We start from the raw sequence: 12,920 nt of genomic DNA on the forward strand, positions 1-12,920 counted from the left end.
AAGATCATGAGTGACAGAGCCATTAATTCTCGCGTTGTCTAACCACGAGCCGCGCAGCTGCCACGATGGTAGGAGACGCGTCAGTGAAGGACATCATGGTACACAGAAGAGACGCAAGACCCCATTGTATCGTCCTTCGTCTTTTCGTTCTATGAGCCTTTCTCCACCTCCTCTGTGGAGATGAGGACGACAACACGCTAAGAAAAGGCACCGAGGTTGTCCACATTTCGTCATCATTGCCGCCAGCCATATCTCAGCAAGTCGTCCTAGCTCATTTTTCCTTCGCGGGTCGTACGCTAGTATCAGGGACGCGAAAATTACCGAATCTTCGTGACCAGAACACTACAAGAAGTAGTCTGGTGTTCGGCGGGAGACCATAGGTTCGCCAGCACGCGGGCAAGGGTCGAATTGCAGGCTAAGAAAGGACAAATGTCAGCTGTTGTGGCGCATTCTCGAGGTCGAGAGCGAGACATACAAGGTGTATTTCAGATGCTCATCAATTTCCATGATCGCAGCTTGATTACCACAGCGGTAGCAGTAGTTTGGTGCTGTAAATAAAGTCAGTGCAGCTCCAAACAGACGTCTTCTCCACCTCAGACTCACCAGAGAATATCGTGACCACGTTCCTGTCCTGACTCCAGTTGTAGCCCTCCATAACCAGCTGATGCGCTCTCGCCACGAGCGTAAGACCATTGTTATGGTTGAACGCCTCACTGATATCCTGTCCAAACGTATACCCAGCACCTCTGGGGCTGATTCCCCATCCACATCTGTCATCTGGATCTGACCAAAGGAGATCGCACATTGGGCCCTCGTGCGGCACTTCCTGAATGCGGTCGAGAGCACGAATGTTGTCCAGCGTGTCAATGCTCGGCGACAGACCACCGTGCAAGCAGAAGATCTGGTTGTCGATCAATGCCGTGAGAGGGAGGTAATCAAACAGATCCGTGAAGAACTTCCACACATTGGCATTGCCGTATTTGCGCAGACACTCGTCGTAGAAACCATAGACTTGTGTGATCTGTCTCGACTCGTGGTTCCCGCGCAGGATCGTGATGCGCCCTGGGTAGCGAATCTTGAGCGCGACGAGCAACGTGACGGTCTCGACGGAGAAGTATCCACGATCGACATAGTCGCCCATGAAGAGGTAATTGGTGTCAGGATTGGGGCCTCCGATCTTGAACAGCTCCATCAGGTCGTGGAACTGGCCGTGTATGTCGCCGCAGACTGTGACTGGGCATTTCACGGGCTGTACGTTCGACTCCTCTTGCAGCACTTCGCGCGCTTTCTCGCACAACCGTCTCACGTCGTCCTCTGCGAGTTGTTTGCAGGTCATGAGCGACTCAATCCAGCCATCGAGGGTGGGTATGGTGGGCGGATCAATTGGCGTGCCCAGGCTGTGCTCGACCTTGCCTGCGTCCTCCATGGCCGTATCGCCCATGACGGGCTGCTGCCTCAGCGCGGCAGCTTCTGCCATTGTCGTGGAATCAGCGTGGGCGGTAGGGGTCGAAGTCGTGGTCGGGCGGCGCGGTCAAACACAGGAGAGTGCTGTGTCCACAGAGAGTCCTGATTCGGGCGCAATACAGTGGGGACGTCGGATTGGCGGCGGTGAGAGTGAGGTGCAATGCTCAGATCTAGTAGTGGAGTGGGTTCAGCGGCAGAGAGGCGGCGGTGCGGTGTGTCTGGGCGCGGTGGATGGTGTTGGCAGGCGATGTTTTGACGTGCAGCTTCTCTCGTGCCTGCCCTCTTGCAGTGACGAAACCGTCCAAGCGTCCGCGAAGCTTGGCATGAATGTGCTCGCGTGTCACAAGTAACATTACTTCGCAACCACGTCGGCGGCAAGTGGATTCTATGGTGAACAAATCTCAATCACACGGAAATGATCGAATGTAATATCTACGGTATGTAGAAGTCAAGAAGCGAAGTAGAACTGCAAAGTACGACCGCCGACCCGTCACCCCACCCCACTTCCCTCCTAAACCACTGGGCAAAGTACACGCTCTGTCACAGCTTCCTCCCCTTACCTTTACCGGCTCCTCCTGGCAGACTTGGAAATTGATCGTTTTGTTCCAGTGCCGCCTGCTTGCTCTGCTCCTCGGCCAAGCTGAGCTGAATCGCAAAATCTAGGTCGCTCATCTCGTTCGCCTGGCTGGAGCCTGCGAGTGCTGGGGATGATCGAGGGGAAGTCTGTGTGGATTGCTGACGCTTGTTCTTCGGCTTAGCGTGTCTGATGGGGATATCATAGCCAGCAGAAGGAGACGTTGCCAGGCTTTGGCGTATAGCTTCGGCGATATCTGCATCCAACTCATCCTCCGTCTTGGGCGTCTCCTGGCGCGATGGACTGTATGCGGGAGTGAAGTCAGCACTCTGATCAGTGCTGCTCGCGGTGACACTGGGCGTAGCACTGATATCGGACGCCCGGCGAGCGTGGTCCTGTTCGTACGCCTCTTGACTCAGCATGGCTGCATAGGCAAGCATCTCTTCTTCACTGCCGCCGAGCAAGTCAGTGCCGAAGCGACCAGCGAAGCGCTGAGATTCTTTGCTCCGCTGCGCTTTTTCACGATGCAACTCCAGCTGTTCGTGCTCGATGTAGTTCTTCAAATTGCTACGAGTGGCGACCGAAAATCGCTCGCCAGCTGCATTACTGCCGCGCTCGGACCTGCGAAGTCGACGCTTGTTCGACTTGTATTGGTCCGCTGCAGACGAACTGTAGGCCCAGTAGAGCAAGTGAGTGCCCAGTGACACGATGCCACGGAGCACAGTGGGGTCAGGATCGAGAGCGATTGCACCTGCGGCGAACAGATTGATACCAACGCCCTGGGCGCTGGCCTGTGCTTGCAGCAGTCTGCGACGAGCGCGTGAAGAGAAGCGCGAATTCAACGTGCGTATGGGTTGCATATCGGACGCTAGAACATCCCAAGCCTGCACGAGTCCGTCGTTACCGCCATGCACCAGGCACAGCGACGAAAGTGCCAAGCAGGAAATCTCCGGTGAGTCGGTGTGAATAATGCGGACAGGCTCAACCGTGTTGATGATATCAACCGAACGCGACACAGGAGCTCGCATATCCAGGAGTAAGACAGTGCCAAGCTTTGTGCCAGCTGCGAAGAGGCGAGCTCGCTGACCTGGCACATCGGCAGCAGTGGCAGACTGACCCGCAGCCGACAGAGGCGTGTATGAGGGAGACGAAGCCGTGGATCTGCCCGAAAAGCCCAGCAGTGGATCCTCGGATGCGGTTTGAATAGCAAACGTTGACTGATCAATGCAAGTTGCAAGAATCTCAACGTTCTTCAAGCCGCTGAGCGTGTACCTGGTAGTCCTCCATTCCTCGGTCATAGGCCTTGGAGTGTTCGTGCCATCGAAGTCTTGGTCCAGAGATTCACTCAGGCGCTCGAATGAGAAGCCTGCGGGTGGGACAGTGGCAGGAGAAGCAGAACCTCCGAACAACGACGGCGGAGTCGAAGCTTCAGTACTCGCAGCAGTGAGAGGAGGCGTGGAGGCAGACTGCGAACTACCCCGGTCTTGGAATCGGCGACGACTGTAGCGTTTCACACCGGCAGGGCTGTCATCTCGTCCACAGTCAAGAATGATGATGTTCTCTCCAGCATTGTTGCCATCATCTCCAGCAAAGTCCACCTCGAGCTTGCGACGCATGTCCCAGCCTACACACGAATGCTGAAAGTCCTTTGGCTTCCGCGAGAGGAATGTTTCGATCTCTTGCGTCTCAGCAGTGATCTGCGCTAAGCTTAGACACATGCCATTCCACGAAGAACGTGGCGAGTAGCTCCCATCGACACTCGCGTCTGCGTATGGATCAATCTTGGCGACACGTCTGCTTGGCTCGACAGCTTTCCAGTAAACAGTACGACCAGTCTGCCATGCCAGACGCTCCACGGCTTCATCGTCTAGACGCGTCCCTCGGTCCACGTGCGGGCGCTTGGGGAATTTGGTGAGATAGAAGACTTCGCCGAGTGCATTGAGCACCACTGCCCAAATACGATTCTGCGCCATGCGTTTCAGGCTGTACTCATTGTCGACTGCGATTGCAATGATTGGGACGCCTGGACTAAGCACCCAACGAGCAGTCATTTCGCCACGACCAAATCTCTGATCGCGATTATTGCCATTGCTAGAAGCGCCCAAGCTGTAGGCGGTGAGCACTCCCAAGGAAGAGCCAGAAAAGATGCCAATGAGGCCATCAGTAAGACTGGGTACGGCGGCAGACTTGGCAATCCATGTCGCAGTGACTGCTTCCTTGCTCGATGTGATCTTCGGAATGCCGAGATCGTGCGAGACTAGGGCAGATGATGAAAGCAGAAAGCGTCCGCGCATCTCTTCTGTGGACCGGTAATAATTCGCACCACCAGGTGAGCCTTCACCAACTACCATGCCATAGGGCTGGCTAACATCCATAGAATTAGGCACGCCCACGACTTCTCCTGGGCCGAGACCAAATTGAGCGTCACCGGGAAAGCGGTCGGCGAACTGTGGGAACATCTGAGGATCGGACAAGCCCCAGTTGTCGACTTTTGCGGCGGTAGGATCGCTGCTCGTAGCGGTGCCGAACTCATCCGCGCCGTGGGCAAAGCGTGGCAATTTCTTGTTCGAGGTCGATCCGAAAGTGGCATGTATATGATTGATCGTCGTGAAGAGTTGCGAGTTGTACATGACAGTTGGAGCAACAGTCTGACTCCGTGTAGCATGCGAACTGGCAGCCTGCACAGGCTTGCCACGCGACAGTGACCTGAGGAGCCGAGTTCGCATGATGTACTCGCTTCGCCAGGATGCCAAAGCAGTAAGACGCGTGAATGCGCGCTTCTTCGACTTGATGCCAGCTTGATCATCGTTATCGTCGTCGAGTAGTAGTGCATTGATAGAATCGGGACCTGGAAAGAAATGCGAAAAAGCAGTTCGCCATGCATGCGGCCCCGTCACCAAGTCATGGAAGCGTTTCGACACGAGCGAAACAGATGCCAAATCGTTGGGTGCCAGACGGGCCAAGGCATGTGTCAAGACCTCTGCGCTCTATCAGCATGGTCCATCTTCCACATGTTGTGAAATTGACTTACCATTAGGCAAGTCCAGAATAGGAGCCCGCTTGTCTCCCGGGCTACGTGGTTTCTTTATGACCTCAAATGCTGGTCCCTCTCTCTTTTTCATAGGTGGCGTAGAAGCCTGTTCATATTCCAAGATACGATTCCGCGCTGACGGCGAAGGTGTTGTGCGCGCGTTCAGTCCGCGCTCGGCAGAGTCGCGTTTTCCGGCATCGCGTTCGGCTTCCTGCAGCGAAGCTGCGATCGCTGCATCGAGAGCAGACTGCTCCTCTGCGCTTGTCTTCTCTGCACTGGAGTGTGGCGGAGAGACTGCTCCAAGGTCGTCGCGAAGGAGGCCATGCTGGGTAGGCGTCGTTGTCTGCTCGGTGGATTGCTCGATCGTCGCTGTTGGGGGAAGCGATGAGGACTCTGGTAGCATAAAAGGTGCGGAGGAGGCGACGAGGGTTCTATCGGCTGAGCCAATTCTGGTTCAGTCAGGGCGCAGATGGGCTTGCGAGAGCGTGTGGCGTTTGGTTGTTGTCGAGGAGTCAAAGCCGCTCTGACGTGTGGAAGTAGCAACACCTCCGGCGAAATTTCGGAGTGGCGCCTGAGGCCGAACTGTTTGATGGGAGGAGAGGAGAGGAGAAGCCCAGCGGCGATGTTGAGCAGCACTGGAACAGTCCGAATCATTCTTTACATTTCCGTCATTGTCCACGCCGAGAGGTATCATCTAATTCATTTCCACCGCGCCCCAATGCAGATATCCTCATAACGCCATTTAACGTCGCTCATGCTCGAAATCATCTACTGCGCGAGGAGCCCTACAAATCCTCCGTGGAGCAATTTGGATGCACAACATAGACCGTCTTGCTTGTTCTCTCTAAGCCCGTTCCATCTTCTTCCGCGAGACCCTCGCCTTGCACTTTCATGAGCACGTTGTTCTGCAAGCCGAATTAGTGAACTGCTCAATAGCATCAAGACACAGCTTTCACATACTTTTACCATGCGCTTCAGCACTTTTCTTGCAAGGCTGTTGGCCTCTGCAAGCCCATCCGTATCGTGGATGCCTTCCTCCACTTGCTCAGTATACCATTGCAGCAGGTCATCCTCCTCGACACCGTCTTGTTCCTCATTCTGATCCTCGTTCACACGTTTCAGCAGCATGTTCTGGATCTTGATGAAGTCGTCGTATTTGATCTGTGTCTTTGGTCGTTGGGGACCCAGTGTCTGCGAGGCTCGGGCGGCCGGGGTTCCTGCACCACCCTCTTCACCGCCCATTTGGGCATCCTCGTCGTCCGCGGCAGCGCCGCCTTCTGCGTCGTCAACTGCAGCTGCCTCGTCTTCCTCCTCGAACTCGACATCATCCTTGTCTACGCTGATGATACTTTGCTGCAGCAGCTTGAAAGCTTCATCAACGAACGCTGGCGTGACCTCGTCCACGCAGCTCGCTTTGGCAATAGCCTCGCTGAGACGAATGAGAGATTCAAGTTGTCGAACAGTGATGCGGTAAGAATTGCGACCGATACCGCCCTGCGCATCGTCCGCTCGCAGCTCCTTGTACTTCTGCACAAGGTAAGCTCTTGCCTGCTCGGTGAAGACAGGTTGAAAGAGGCGGGCAAAACGGATGTATCTCTGCAGCTGCTCGGTGCTGAATTCGGGCTCGATTGCCTCATCCTTCTTTTGGTGCAGCCCAACGATATGCCTGGCCAAGTGCTCGTCAACATCCTCGTTGCAGTCGTCCAGGACAACGAAGAAGAGATCGAAACGCGACATGATCGGCGCACTCATGTTGATGTTGGCACGCAGCGTCGTCTTCCGGTTATATCGACCTGAGACAGGATTGGCCGCTGCGAGGATGGAAGTGCGAGCGTTCAGTGTTGCTTGTATGCCAGCCTTCGCGATCGAGATTGTCTGCTGTTCCATGGCTTCGTGGATGGCCACCTGATCTGCGATATCCATCTTGTCGAACTCGTCGATAGCGCAGATACCGTTGTCAGCCAACATGAGAGCACCGGCTTCAATCGTAAATTCTCCAGTCTCCTCGTCTTTCACCACGGCAGCCGTCAGACCAGCCGCAGAAGATGCCTTACCAGATGTATACACAGCGCGTGGCAGGAACGAGCACACGTACTTCAAGAATTGTGACTTGCTGGTGGACGGATCACCCACGATACAGATGTTGATATCGCCACGTAAGGCCATCCCCTCTGGGGTGGTCTTGCTAACACCACCGAGCATCTGCAAGAGAAGACCCTTTTTGATGACTGTATGTCCAAAGACCATAGGTGCGAGGGAATCCACGAGTCTCATATAGATGTTTTCTGATTGCACCATCTCTCTCAGCTCGTCAATTTCAGCTGGTGTGAGCGTGTCAAGATAATCCTGCTGTGCCTTCTCCCCACCGAGACCATCAGAAGTGTCGACGTTCTGCGCGAGTGAGCTCATCAGATTTCCGGCTTGGCCCTTCAAGTTTTGGCTGGAGTGCTGTCCTTGTGTCGAAGTGTCTGGGGTGATCATGTTCGCGAGGAAAGCCATACGGTAGGTCAAATCACGCACTCCGAGCGCTTTCAAGCCCGATACACCTCCGCCCCCAGTGTCGGACCCACGAGGCGCCTGTGTATCGCGAACTGCTTGTACTCGCATTCCCGGCACTCTGAACTGGCTGACATCCGGCACGACAATCAAAGTTCCTGTGAAGATGCACTTTTCACCAGCCTTCGCACGATCTACCATCTCGCCGCGAAGGATGACTTCCATCGTCCGGGGCATGCTGCCAGTCGGAATTTCCGAGCTGTTTTCTTGGATCTTAACTTTCTGCCAATCGATAAAGGTGCTTTGGCGAATGTCCAGTCGCCAACCTTGCCTATTACCACATGTCGCGTTGGGACACTGTGTTGGTTCTGAGTACTTGAAGATCTGCTCCACATCGGGAACAAGACTGTTGCAAACCTCGCATACGAATGTCGCGAGATGCAGTTCGGGCCTGACCTCTGATGTTCTCGTCACTGTACCGGATATCGATACCAATTTGCCGATCTGCTCCGTTCGCAGTTGTCGCACTCTAGACACCAGCGGGAGGTTGTAAAAAGCCAAGGTGAAGATTTTGTCCGTCTGTTGATTTGGTGTCTTGTCGTTCAAGTTGCTTTCCTCTTCCTCGCTGATGCTTTGCGTGGCCTGCGAGGTGTCTGTCCTCGCTGTTGTAGAACCCGGCTGTCTGTGCATGCGGTAATACGCTGGTTCGTATTTGGCGATCAGGCTGTTCAGTGCCCGAAGCATGTACGGCCGGAAGCGATAGTAGTCGCCTTGTATGGCATTGGCCAAAATGCCGCGCTCGTGGTCCATTAGGTGTGTGAAGTCGACATAGAGTGTGGAGAGCCCGTACTGTGCCAGGCCATGCACTTGCGCAATGTAGTATTTGCTTGATGTTACAGCACTCGAAAGTGGCTGCGCTGAAGGTGTGGGCTCTTCTGTGAAGCTCTCGAGGAAGCGCTCGAACTGTATGCCCAGTGTTTCTGCTGTTGTATCGACGACTCGCGGAACATCTGCTGCACCAGTCGTTGCTCGCCTCATGCCTCTTCGACCGACAACCTCGTCATCAGCGAAGCCGTCGATATCGCTGTGCATTCCAGGTGTGCTGATAGATGGCGGTCCTCTGGGTGTCGCACCGCCCCTTGGTCGTGATGAAGAACGGGCCTGCCGTCTCCGTCCATCAGATGCGTCGCTTCGTGGGTCGCGAGGTGTAGGTGCATTGTCAGAGCCCATGGCCAGATCAATGAGCGACGACATGGTTGGATTTGTGGGCTTTGCTGTTGGTGGGAGCTGATCTGGATTGCAGAAGCAGAAACGAGCAGACGACTTTGGCGGGACCAGACGACGCGCTTCACGCACAATTTTCGCGTCTCTGAGGCAAATGTCGTGGCTGCGTGCCGTGATCAGTTGCCTCGACTCACATATGGTAGTTGGAGAAAAGTGGAGGATCAGTCGCTCCTCACCCTTGCGGTAGTCCGAGGCTCCCACCCTAGCCCATTCACTCGCGATCGCGTCGCAGCAGTACGAGTTATCTGTTAAGTCCCAGTTTGTCACGATATTTGCACTTCTACCTCACGCGTAAAGTGGTTCTTAGCGCGAAGTTCCTGCAGGGCCAAGCGACGAGCCGGCAGGGATTGTCTGGAGAAGTCCACAAAGAAACATCGAACGACTTCGGGGCCAGAAACAATTCAACTACTTTCACTCGCCACACCTCTACTCCGCTTGCTACAGCACACCATGACCGCCACGACGACCGTCACGCAGACTGCGTCCCCATCCTCAGCGGAGAACATCCTCCGCCTGTTTCCAGAGATCAACACCGAACTCGCAACCCAAACACAATCTGCCACACAAGATGCCGACATGGCGGGGTACGACGAGGAGCAGATCCGACTCATGGACGAGGTATGCATTGTCCTAGACGACAATGACCTCCCCATTGGCAGTGGATCCAAGAAGATGTGCCATCTCATGGACAACATCAACAAGGGCCTGCTCCACCGCGCATTCTCCGTCTTCCTCTTCGACTCACAAAATCGATTACTGCTGCAACAACGAGCTTCTGAGAAGATCACTTTCCCTGACTTGTGGACGAACACATGTTGCTCGCACCCTTTGGGTGTCCCTGGCGAGACGGGCTCAACATTGGATGCTGCTGTGTTGGGAGTGAAGCGGGCGGCACAGAGGAAGCTCGACCAAGAGCTTGGTATCAAGGCAGAGCAAGTGCCAATTGAAAAGTTCAAGTTTCTGACAAGGATACACTACCTCGCTCCCAGTGACGGCAAGTGGGGTGAGCACGAGATTGATTACATCCTGTTTATCAAGGCCGATGTCGATGTGGTTCCCAACCCCAACGAGGTGCAGGCCACCGACTACGTGACACCAGAAGATCTGAAGAACATGTTTGCGGAAGGGAAGCTCAAATTCACGCCGTGGTTCAAGCTCATCTGCGAAAGCATGCTGTTCGAGTGGTGGCAGCACTTGGACACGGGGTTGGACAAGTACATGGGCGAGACGGAGATCAGGCGCATGCTGCCTGCAAAGGTCACCAGCAAGTAAAACACGATACCTTCACACACATGCTCGGTGGCAGTGGCCAATGCTTGCGCGATGATCAGCGGTTTATGTTCATGATACCAGAGACCGACAGAATCCAACCAAGAATTTCATGCTGAGCCGCATAGGCGACAGCAGGTTTCCATTATTATGTTCCAGAGCATATGCCAGGTCTTTGGGCGTGTTGCTTCGATCTTTGTCGCTCCTTCCCTTTGTCGCGTAGCAGCCACGCTTTCCCGCCTTCCAGGGAAAGAACCGTCTGCCTAGATGCGAGCTCTCGCTTCACTTTGGCCGCCTGAAATCGTATACAGCGAATACATGACTGATAATGTCTCGGACTCAGGAGCGCGCGAAACGCATGGCGTTGCTGAACGCGGGTCCACAGGTGCCAGCCGTGACTTCAAACGAGCAGCATGGTCAACTCATCCCGCTAAAAGGTGACCACTTCCTCCGACGCGACACATACGACATTCCAATCGAAGAGAACGAAGAGTTTCCCATTCGATCACGGAACGTCGAATCCGGCAAACCTCGCTCGACGAGAGATATTGATCCGGAAGACTCACCACTATCAGAAGATGAGCTTGAAGCCGTCTATGGCGGGAACGCAAGTCCAATACGCTCATCTCCCCATCAGACACTACTGAGCGAGAAGATTCACGATCAGCAACAGCGGCGATCGAGTGTCGCTGGCCGACCTAAGAGGAGACGAATCTTACAGCCGGATGCTCAGAAGCCTGCAGTACCCAGTGCACCGGTGCAGCCCGAGGCAGTGCCTTTCAATGCACCAATCATCACGCATGATCAAGATCGAGAAGGCTCCCCGTCAGACAAGATCACTCCACGCCTGACGAGCGCGCCCAAGCACGCAGTCTCCAAGCGAACCAATCTTCCGCGACCAAAGCCAAGTAGAGAAACAGCAACGGTGGTGCGGTCTCGCCGTGAAGCAGCCGCCCGGCGACTTCCGGTCAATGAACTGTTGCTTGTGAGGTCTCCTTCCGAAGTAGGCTGCACACCTGATCCACGCAGCACCGCCCCTGATACAGAAGACCAAGACCCAATCGAGAGCAGCTGTACTGGAGACACACCGAATTATCATGGTAGAGGTAACAGGAGGTCTTCGCCGATCAAGGCTCCTTTGACCTCACTCAGACGACGTATCAAGAAGCCAAAGTCTTCTCACAAGTCGATTGTGGCATTGCAACGAAAGGCTCTCGCACGTGCGCCATTTTTCAAGGCAACCAAGCAGAAGACGGTGACTGGAGACGGGTTCGAGATATCAGAGATGAAAGTCACCCATCCGAAGCCTGTCATGAAGCGGCGCTGCGGTCGCCGAAATTTAGCAAATTTAGCAATGGGCTTTTCCACCTTGACCCTCAAGCCAGGTCCTCTGCCCGATGTTGAATTCTTTCCAGACATTGTGAAAGAAGAGGTTAAGGCAGAATGTGCTGCAACTGTGTTAATGGAAGACGAAACAGCTCACACTGGTGGGAGCGGCTTCCGCCAACAACATTCTGCCGAGCCGGCACAGCAGCGCACAGTCACCTTTAGCGATCGTGTGCTGGACGAGATGATGTTCCAACGACTGTCTTCGGTCACGGCGCCCAAACGCGTCTACTCCATATCCTCGGACGAGAGTGAGGGCGAGGACTACGGGCACGACGATTGGAATCAATCCGAGACCGGAACGCATGAAGGAGACAACCAGGGTAACGAAAGGCCTCGTACGGTCTCTGCCTCTCCTCGTCCTGCAACACCGGGGGCTCGGCGTGCGTTGGATCATTCTGCCCGATCGAGTCATTCGTTAACCCGATCTCCCTCAACCCAAGCTCGTAGCACAGGCGTTCAGTTCGACTTTCGCAAATCTTCAGCCACGTCGGCTGCTAGACCTTCATTCGACAAGCGTCATCTGATTGAAGTCGACGAGATGATTATGGACGACCCTGACACCGATATGATCTTTCCGGTCCACGACCATGGCAATGAGGAGATGCTCGAGCCAAATGTGCACGTAGTGGATCTTGTTGATCGCAATACGCCTTCGCTCTCGAAGCCTCGCGCACCACGCTCCATATTGCGCCGGAAAAGCTCTTTGCAGCAAGAGAGCAACACTCATCCCGAGAACACTGCAGCAAATACGCGGCGCAACAGCATTCGAATTGCCGATGAGAGCCACTACTTCAACGTGCACTCGAACGACGATGCTGAAGACGAGCAGCACTCTGAGGAAGAGCAAGAGCCTACACCTCGTAGACGCAACACCGAGATAAACCTCGACGAAAGCCGCTACTTCAGCGAAGTAGCCGGTCGACTCCAGCAAGACGCCAGCAAGAAACCTCGCATCATCAAGCAGCGCTCCAGTGAAGCCAGACGAGCCAGCTGGCTCAGCCAGCAAGAAGTTCTGATACCTGACAGCGATACTGCCGTGCTCGAATCGTCCACGGATGTCCAGGATGCTTCCCCTGGACCGCCTGACTACACAAATTTCAGCAAGCAGAATGTTCTGATGCGGAATGGCGATACTACTTGGACTTCGTCGAACGTGCCAAGGATGTACAAAGATCTGAAGACACTGACGAGATCAGTGAGTCAGGAGCATGGTACGTTGAGTCAGTCGGTGCGGAGGAAGTCGAGTTTGTCGTTCCGTTCGCCTACAAAGGCGAAATGAAATGGCATGGTAGCGCAGGATAGCATGGAGGAGGAGGTCTCAAATGGAGACAGGATGAATCGTTGCAGAATGACTATGGTCTTGGCTGGCGTGCGAAGATTTCCTTGCCGCCGCAACTCTAACTCCGCTAGCTT

General features: G+C 54.6%; 5 protein-coding genes across 5 annotated transcripts; 2 read left to right on the forward strand and 3 right to left on the reverse strand.

The window, feature by feature from the left end:
* Window positions 1-342: 342 nt before the first annotated feature.
* On the reverse strand, window positions 343-1,477 carry PPH1 (Serine/threonine-protein phosphatase PP2A catalytic subunit; the record flags this gene model as incomplete). The annotated part of the gene is made up of 3 exons (XM_023599480.2): window positions 343-415; window positions 476-548; window positions 604-1,477. 3 exons carry the CDS (start codon window positions 1,475-1,477, stop codon window positions 343-345), a joined length of 1,020 nt encoding a protein of 339 aa, XP_023449596.1.
* Window positions 1,478-2,004: 527 nt separating this feature from the next.
* On the reverse strand, window positions 2,005-5,472 carry RHO25_007285 (uncharacterized protein; the record flags this gene model as incomplete). Its single annotated transcript, XM_023599481.2, has 2 exons — window positions 2,005-5,018; window positions 5,070-5,472. 2 exons carry the CDS (start codon window positions 5,470-5,472, stop codon window positions 2,005-2,007), a joined length of 3,417 nt encoding a protein of 1,138 aa, XP_023449685.1.
* A 382-nt stretch (window positions 5,473-5,854) lies between these two features.
* Window positions 5,855-8,819, reverse strand: RHO25_007286 (uncharacterized protein; the record flags this gene model as incomplete). The annotated part of the gene is made up of 2 exons (XM_023599482.2): window positions 5,855-5,974; window positions 6,030-8,819. The coding sequence occupies 2 exons, from the start codon at window positions 8,817-8,819 to the stop codon at window positions 5,855-5,857; spliced, it is 2,910 nt and encodes a 969-aa protein (XP_023448615.1).
* Window positions 8,820-9,299: 480 nt separating this feature from the next.
* On the forward strand, window positions 9,300-10,121 carry IDI1 (isopentenyl-diphosphate delta-isomerase idi1; the record flags this gene model as incomplete). Its single annotated transcript, XM_023599483.2, has 1 exon — window positions 9,300-10,121. One exon carries the CDS (start codon window positions 9,300-9,302, stop codon window positions 10,119-10,121), a length of 822 nt encoding a protein of 273 aa, XP_023449005.1.
* Window positions 10,122-10,446: 325 nt separating this feature from the next.
* On the forward strand, window positions 10,447-12,786 carry RHO25_007288 (uncharacterized protein; the record flags this gene model as incomplete). The annotated part of the gene is made up of 1 exon (XM_023599484.2): window positions 10,447-12,786. The coding sequence occupies one exon, from the start codon at window positions 10,447-10,449 to the stop codon at window positions 12,784-12,786; it is 2,340 nt and encodes a 779-aa protein (XP_023448882.1).
* Window positions 12,787-12,920: the final 134 nt, after the last annotated feature.

Source organism: Cercospora beticola, chromosome 5, assembly GCF_033473495.1.
Source record: "Cercospora beticola chromosome 5, complete sequence".
Lineage (NCBI taxonomy): Eukaryota > Fungi > Ascomycota > Dothideomycetes > Mycosphaerellales > Mycosphaerellaceae > Cercospora > Cercospora beticola.